The sequence below is a fragment of the Ictidomys tridecemlineatus genome, chromosome 3 (genome assembly GCF_052094955.1).
Source record: "Ictidomys tridecemlineatus isolate mIctTri1 chromosome 3, mIctTri1.hap1, whole genome shotgun sequence".
Taxonomy (NCBI): Eukaryota; Metazoa; Chordata; class Mammalia; order Rodentia; family Sciuridae; genus Ictidomys; species Ictidomys tridecemlineatus.
In genome coordinates this window covers 5566637-5575127 of record NC_135479.1, presented here as the reverse complement: position 1 = coordinate 5575127, position 8491 = coordinate 5566637, and the positions used below count along the sequence as shown (strand labels likewise).

At 42.4% G+C, this 8491-nt stretch overlaps 1 protein-coding gene across 1 annotated transcript; it reads right to left on the bottom strand.

Annotated features, from left to right (window-relative positions):
- Positions 1 to 1774: 1774 nt before the first annotated feature.
- H3-3b (H3.3 histone B) lies at positions 1775 to 4148 on the bottom strand. Its single transcript, XM_005332573.5, has 4 exons — positions 3997 to 4148; positions 3408 to 3545; positions 3143 to 3296; positions 1775 to 3056 (listed from the first exon to the last, which is right to left on the bottom strand). The coding sequence occupies exons 2-4, from the start codon at positions 3533 to 3535 to the stop codon at positions 2928 to 2930; spliced, it is 411 nt and encodes a 136-aa protein (XP_005332630.1). The 5' UTR covers positions 3536 to 3545; positions 3997 to 4148; the 3' UTR covers positions 1775 to 2927.
- Between the last annotated feature and the right edge of the window lie 4343 nt (positions 4149 to 8491).

Here is an 8491-nt window from a genome sequence, read left to right as displayed (position 1 = left end):
AGGCAGCAGTAGCAACAGAGACCACTGTTGGGGAAATCTGAAATGAGCCAGGCTTAGGCAGTGAGGGAATAGCTCAGTGGAGTACTTACCTAGGATGCAAAGGCCGCAAAACAAAACCACCTCATTCTTTCCCCCATTACCCAAGCTACTTCTATTGGATACCTAGGTCCTTGTTTCTAGGTAAAATATCCTTGCTTAATCGAAGACCAACCGAACATGCACAAAGTAGATATAAGGGACAATGTCTTACAACTAACAAGGGTAAGGGGGCAAACACTTTGAACTTCCAGTTCATCTGTCCTTAGATGGTTCACTGGGTTCCCCCTGCACATCACCATGCTGTAAGAATGATGGCCATGTAATTTGCCAAATTGGAGTTGTCAGTAAACATAGGCACCATTTATACAACAGTTCTACAGGAATAAATTAGCACTGTCCTGAGCAAAGGTCTGACAAGTATCATTTTTCCAGTTCTGCCTCTAGTGTGCTCCCCTCCCTGACTCTCCCTCTGACATCAGAAAGGCAAGGCTCTCCAGATAATTCCCTTGTGTGAAACAATTATTGAAATGAAAACCATTAACAAAATGAGAAAAAAATCTCAAAACTTAAAAAAAAAAAAAAAAACAACTTTTATTTTTATTTTTCATCTCATCCATCAAGGGCACAGGTTACACCATCAGCTTCAACTTTGCTTTCCTCCTTACAGATTCTGGTCCATTACTCTTATCCAGGGACATGCTGTTAGGGCAGGTTCCTAGAATCAAAAAATATCTTCTAGGTTGTGTCCAAGTGTGGAAGTCCACATAGAGCTGTTTCAGCAGTACCTTCTAGCCTGCCCAAGCCTTCTCCGAGACTTCAAAACTGATGAGAAGGCTCAATATTGTCACCCACTTGGATTATCCATCAATTCAGCAAGCTTACTCTCCCCATTCCTGTGGCTGGTTCTCTTTTAGTTACTGTCACTTTTGGGAACACTCCAATGCCTAGTATTTGTCTTGTTCAGAAGCACATAAGGAAATTCTCAGAATTAGTAAGTATGCCTGGTTCCAGATCTGGATCAGATGGGACTTTGTAAAAAATAAAAAAACTAGTTGAAAGCTGGATAAGCAACCATACATCTTACCTCTTTCAAGCACTTCAAAATCAGAAATTAATCCAAACTTTAGTAGGGCAAGAACTTCTATATAGCTACTAGCTTCATTGGAATGCTTTAAAAGGGGTGGCTCTGGAGGTCAAGTCTTGCTGACATGCATGCATTATGCCTTGCAAGCAGCCCTCATTGCTCAAGACTTGTTCCATGCTGCTGAAAACAGCTTTGATAATTCCACACCTTATAGATTTGTTTAAAATGATTTCTAAGCCTGCTCCAAGAGATGCATGGAATAAACCCCAAATGCAAGCCCTACAACTTTAACAAGAACTTCCCTAATAAATGCAACTTAATTTTACTTTGTCAACATTATGGGGATGGGGTAAAGCTATTAATATACTTTGCTATAAAAAGCCCATGGTACAAAATATAGCAGTATTCTTTTGCACAGGTGCTGCAGATCAAAACCAAGGCCTTCCTGCATGCTAGGCACATATTCTATTACTGAGCTACATCATAGAATTTTTATAGATCTAAGGGCAGTTTTACATGCTTTCTTTGTAAATAAATGTTTCATCTACCAAGCAAGAGCTGAAATAAAGCTCAAACTTTTAAAATGTGTAGAATTTAAGTTATGGACATATTAAGGTTCTATAACATTCAATTTAGGTTTTTGACACTTAGTTGAATAAACAAGTTTATTTGTAAATTTAGTCAACATACATAATTGACCTAAAAACCTCAATAAAGGATAAATTTAAAAACCACTTGGAAGGCCATCTCTTATATAAAAGGGATTTTCCCAGGACAGTAAATAACCAGATGTAATCTATCCCAACACTATCGTAATTTGCAGAGGGTCCAATAAACCTGGAGCTGCCTGCTCCTCCCCCACACTAAACTCCATAAGGTAAAGAACCAACCCTTGATATTATTTCCTTAGAAGAAAACCTAGATTTAAAACCAACCACAACACTATGAAAAGCTAAACTAGAATATTAGTTAACAGATGATGCTGGTGTGAATAACTTGTTATTTTATTCTAGAGCCCTTATAAATAAAATCCCCCAGTTAGTGTTTGCATTATCAGCTAGAGGGTTAGTTAACATGTGGTAGAATGAGGACTTATGCAAGGTATATTACACATAGCATTTTACTACTATGAAAACAAGTGCAGTCTCTAGTTAAGAGAAAACCAACTGGACTCTAAATTATACACACCTTAATGACAAGACTCCCCACCACTTGTGAATGTAAAACATTTAATTTAAAAATGTTGACACTACAATATATAAAATAGCTATTATAAATGCACATAGTGTATTCTATAGCTGCCAGGTTTACTTTTTTTTTCTTTCTTTTTTTTTTTTTTTTTAGGAAACTGTAAGTTACACTGTGGTTAAGACTTGTATCTTCACCCTTGAAAAAGCCCGCATTCTATCACAGTGATGTATGGTCAGACTTAACAGCCCCAATTGTTAAACACTTGGATCAAGTCATAACCAGTTTTATTGCAAAAGGACCCTGTACACATTTATCAATTCTAGTACCTTAATAACTACCCAACAAGTCATTAACATACAGAAACATGCATCATGAGAAGCAAGAAATATCACCCATCCCTTCTGCATATTAGCAACTTGTCACTCCTGAGCAACAGTGCTCACATCACTGAGGTCTGTGAACAGTCACTTTTCGCATTCATCCTGAGTGAAAGATGGAATGACTTAAGTACAAATGCAACATATTATAAACAATTTCTTACAAAAAAAGTCACAAATTAAACCAAAGTATTTTACAGAATTTACTACAAAACGCCATTAAAAACTGCCTTCACTTAAGCTCTCTCTCCCCGTATCCGGCGAGCCAACTGGATGTCTTTGGGCATGATGGTGACTCTCTTAGCGTGGATGGCACACAGATTAGTATCTTCAAATAAACCCACCAGGTACGCTTCACTAGCCTCCTGTTGAGGACAAGAGCCACACTATTAACTTCCCTCCAGGAGAAGCCACGCAGCCCTCCCCCATACTACAGAGCCTGTCTCCTTACCTGAAGGGCGCCAATGGCTGCACTCTGAAACCTCAAGTCGGTTTTGAAATCCTGGGCGATCTCTCTCACCAATCTCTGGAAAGGCAACTTCCGGATGAGAAGCTCGGTCGACTTCTGGTAACGACGAATCTCTCGAAGAGCCACAGTCCCGGGCCTGAAGCGAACAGGAGTGTGTAAGAGGACACGGCGGAGCCTCGGCGCGCTGCCGCCCCGCGCACAGTTGCCCACCGCCAAGTCATTGTTCCCCTGTTGCCTGCCTACCTACCTGTAGCGATGAGGTTTCTTCACCCCGCCGGTAGAGGGGGCGCTTTTCCTGGCAGCCTTGGTGGCCAGCTGTTTGCGGGGGGCTTTCCCACCAGTGGACTTACGCGCGGTCTGCTTGGTTCGGGCCATTTTCTCTTACCTAGGATGCAGAGTGGATTTGAGGCCGTGAGATCCTCCCGCCCAGCCCCCAGGGAGGTGGCGGCGGGTGCCGTGGGCTCCGCGCGTCCGCGAGCCCTCCCGCCTCTGCGCCCCACCTTGCGGTGGCAGATGGCCGAGGGCTGCCGCCGCCTCCTCCTCCCCCTCCCCTAATGACTCAGGCTGCGAGCAGTGGTGGCCTCCCCCGGGAGGGGGGGCGCGGGGAGGAGTCACTTCCCGCCCGCGTCGGGCGGAGGCCTGGCTGCCCGGAACCCGGCCTCCGGACCTCTGAATCACCACCGGGAAGGAGGTGTAAAGGCGGTTCCGGGGCGAAGCCCAAGGAGACAGGCGCCCGAGCAGCCCCCGCTGGCTGGCAGTGGGCTCTCAACGGCCGCAGCCCGTGGCATCAACGGCTGGAGGGGCCGGCAGTCACAAATAACCCTGCGAACGCTTACCCAACGCCGAAATCTTAGGCCGCTTCTCCGACCGCCGCGCCGAGCTGCTGCCCAGTGAAGACCTGCAGCTGCGGAGCAAAAGAACGATACTACTCCAACGAACGACCAAACCGCTCTGCGCTCTAAACCCCCCCGGCGCTTCTGCTTTTATACCCACGCTTCACGCTGCGTCTCTGCGTCATAGGGCCCTTATTTGCATACACCAACGGCTTTTTCTATTGGCGGGCCCTTTCGCCGACGCACTGACATCCCCCGACACAAAGGCTGTGCTTCGGCCCCATTCCGTGATTGGCGGATATTTAGGCCCCTGATTGGCTGTTAAAGTTGCCTCTTGATTGGATAGATGAAAAGAGGAATGGACGAATCAGAGTATAGCACTAAGCGGCTCTTCTGATTGGATAAAATGGAGCTATGTTTGGATCCTTCCCTTGGTTCCAAAGCTCCACAATAGAAAGTCAATGCAAATGAACTGCATTGGTCCCTATCACGATTTAAGAGGATCCGGATGGGCAGGCACTAACTTGTTTGCATTTAGCTGATGCAAGGAGGAAGTGTAGAAGTTATTTTAACAGATTTTTTGTAAATATTTTCTAATGTAAACCAAAATATGTCCCCCAGATTATTTACTTTTCAATAACATTTTGATCGTTTAAATACACAGTGCTAGAATTGGAACTGTCATGCTATCAAGTACAGTATTTTATATATTACAAATAATGCTGCTTTTTTTGTTGTTGTTATTGGGAATTGAACCCAGAGGCCCTTTACCGCTGTGGTACATCCACAAACCTTTTTAATTTTTTGAGACAAGGGCTTCCTCAGTTCCTTAGGATCTTGCCAAATTGCTGAGGCTGACCTTGAATTTATGATCCTCATGCCTCAGCTTCCAGATTCCCTGGGTTTACAGGCGTGAGCCAATAGACGCCTGACTCATGCATGTACATTTTAAACCAACAAGCAGTTCTTTTAGTTTGGTGGGTCAGGGAGGGGTGATAGATACAAAGAAACAAATAGCAATAAATGATGTTAGAAGTACTGTCTTGTTTAACTTAGGCTGTCATAAAATATTTTGTGACTTAAAGGAGGAATGACCAACTTGGCAACATATTTCCCTCCACAAAATGACTGTAGCAGGAGGGAAATAATCACGTTAGAGAATTGGCATCAATAATGAATAAATAAAAGATAGCTAAATATGGGATCTTCTGTTTAATGCTACACCTGGCAGATAGTACATCGGAGAAGAACACGACAAATGTGTAAAAAGACTAATCTTTACCTTTGTCTTAACTCTTTGAAAGACCGAAATACGCAGTTCTTCAGAGGCAAATGTATAAAATACCAAACCTGACTTAAAGTTAAGACCAGCCAAGCAAAGCCCAAAAAATTGAAATAGAGCTTCAGGCATTCTACTCCATATTTCTGACTCTGATTCATCGAATAGTTTAAATTATTAAAACAAAAATTGCTGCTGGTCAGGATGGTGGCACACACCTGTAATCCCAGCAACTCTGGAGGCTGAGACAGTAGGACCTTCTAATTTCAGACCAGCCTTGGCAATTCAGAGAGTCCCTGTGTCAAGATAAAAATAAAAAAGGCTAAGGATGTAGCTCAGTGGTAGAGCACCCCTGAATTCAAACCTCTACCTTTGCCAAAATGCTTTGAATAGACTGAAATACTCAGTTCTTCAGAGGCAAATATATAAAATACCAAACCTGGCTTAAGGTTAAGACCAGCCAAGCAAAGCCCAAAAAGTTGAAATAAAACTTCAGGCATTCTACTCCATAGTTCTGACTCTGATTCATTGAATAGTTTAAATTATTAAAACAAAAATTGTTGCTGATCAGGATGGTGGCACACACCTGTAACCCCAGCAACTCTGGAGGCTGAGATAGGAGGACCTTCTAATTTCAGACCAGCCTTGGCAATTAAGAGAGTCCCTGTGCCAAGATAAAAAAATAAAAAAGGCTAAGGATGTAGTTCAGTGGTAGAGCGCCCCTGAGTTCAAACCTCCATACTAAAATAATGAAATAAATAAAAAGTTACCAAGCATGGTGGCACAAGCCTATAATCCTCTCTACTTGGGAGGCTAATCCAGGAGGATAACAAGATCAATGTCATCCTGGGCAATTTAGCAAGACTGTCTCAAGATTAAAGGAAAAAAGCTGGCATGCTTGTAATCCCAGCAGCTCAGGAGGCTGAGGTAGGAGGATCACAAGTTTGAGGCCAGCCTCAGCAATTTAGTGAGGCCCTAAACAATTTACTGAGACGCTGTCTCAAAAAGGACTGGGGATGTATCTCAACTGTCATTCAATGATAGTAAAGGGCCCTGGATTTCAGTCCCCAGTACAAAAAAAAAAAAAAAAAGTTTAAAAGAAAAAAATTGACTGAGGACCCAGCTTAGTAGTTAAGTACCCCTAGGTTTAATCCCCAATACCAAAGGGAAAGACAAAGCAGAACCAGCTGAATAGAACCAGTTGAATTATACCTAAGTACAAATATCTCTACACAAAAGTCTCCAACAGCTTAGTAGTGCAGAAACACTGTACAATTTTAAAACCTACGACAGAAACATCTTTGGCCCAGTCTCTGCTACCAAATTCCTCTCATTTTGTCAGACCTCTGGATTGAACTCAGAGGCACTCAACCACTGAGCAACATCTCCAGCCCTATTTTGAATTTTATTTAGAGACAGGGTGTCACTAAGATGCTTAGTGCCTTGTTGTTTCTGAGGCTAGCTTTGAACTTGTGATCCTCCTGCCTCAGCTTCTAGAACTGTTGGGATTATAGGCATGCACCCTATGCCTGGCTTTTCAACCCTCTTAATCCCCTCCCTCCACCTATACTGGGGACTGAATCTAGGAGCACATTACAGTTGACCTATAGTTCCAGTCCTTTTTACTTTTTTGAGACAGGGTCTTGCTAAATTGCTGAGATTCTTGTTAAATTGCTGAGGCTGGCTTCAAACCTATGAACCTCTTGCTTCAATCTCCCAGGTTGCTGGAATTAGAGGCATGTGACATGGCACCCCACCCAGCTTCATCCCTCTTAAACTTAACATGTACAATATATATTTAATCATCATATACACAAACACATAATTATTTGTGTGTGTGTGTGTGGTTGTGCTGAAAAAAGTATTCCTATAATTTCAACAGCTAGGTTCACTGAGACAGGAGGACTGAGGCCAGGGGATGTGGCTCAGTGGCCAAGTGCCCCTGAGTTCAATCCCTAGCACCCCGCCGTAAAATAAATAAATAAATAAATAACAGGACTTTATACAAGCTAGGCAAGTGCTCGACCACTGACCTACACCTCAGCTCTCCCATGTGATAATTTAGCCAACTTTAACGTCTCCTTCTGCTCAGAGTTTCTGGTAGAGGAAAATAATTAGAGTATTTCATTCATGTCATACTGAAAACTCAAGATGGAGGCTCTTACTCTGCTCAGAACATGTGAAAAGCTAGGAAATGGAACTATTTTATACCCATGTAGGAGGTTGTCAAATGTTCTGCGATACAATCGGAAAAATAACTTGTCTTTTTTTTTTTTAACGGCTTATTTGGCCTGGAGGAGGAATGAACCCCTAAACTGACCTCCCTCTTTACATTCTATGGTTTTTCTAAGAGATTCCCAAGCTCTGTCATTTCCATGCTATTAAGGAGAGGACAGTTCAGTTATCCTCCCCACATACCGTTTTGCCAATTATTAGAAACTAAAACCTGTTCTAGGAGAAACAAGGTATAGATGTATATTCATCCATCATGGTTAGTGGAAAAGTACTTATACATGTTTTCTTTTTCCTAACTTGATTTAGAGAAAAACAAGCAATGCAGAAAATGGAGAATTAAAATGCATACATGGGCTGGGGTTGTGGCTCAAGGGGTAGAGCACTTGCCTAGCACATGTCAGGCACTGGGTTCCATTCTCAGCACCACATAAAATAAAATAAAGATATTGTATCCACCTAAAACTAAAAAAATAAGCATTAAAAAAAGTCTATGCAGTAAAATAAAAACAATAGCAAATGGGCTGGGAGTGTGGCTTAGTGGTAGAGCCTTTGCTTATAGTCAAGGTGAGACCCTGAGTTCTAATCCCACTGCCTCGAGCAAACAAAAAACAGCAACTGTGGTGCAGTGTGCAGGCTAAGGTTTTAGGTCTTGTTCTGTCATTGACTTGCTGAGTAAGTTACTCAACTTCTCTGGGTTTCCTCTTCTGTAAATTAAGCAATTTGGATGACATCATCTTTTAATTCTACAAGTATTTAGACTTAATCTGAAACTCTTGGTGTATATCTATCATTTTAAAATGCAGTGGGGTGGGCTGGAGATGTGGCTCAATCGGTAGCGCGCTCGCCTGGCATGCATGCGGCCCGGGTTCGATCCTCAGCACCACATACCAACAAAGATGTTGTGTCCGCCGAGAACTAAAAATAAATATTAAAAAAAAAAAAAAAAAAAAAAATAAATAAATAAATAAATAAAATGCAGTGGGG

Coding starts and splice junctions, on each gene's coding strand:
- H3-3b (XM_005332573.5), bottom strand. CDS start 3,535: ATGGCCCGAACCAAGCAGACCGCGCGTAAGTCCACTGGTGGGAAAGCC. Junction 3,297..3,407: donor AAGAAACCTCATCGCTACAG/GTAGGTAGGCAG, acceptor TGTTCGCTTCAG/GCCCGGGACTGTGGCTCTTC. Junction 3,057..3,142: donor CAGCCATTGGCGCCCTTCAG/GTAAGGAGACAG, acceptor TGTCCTCAACAG/GAGGCTAGTGAAGCGTACCT.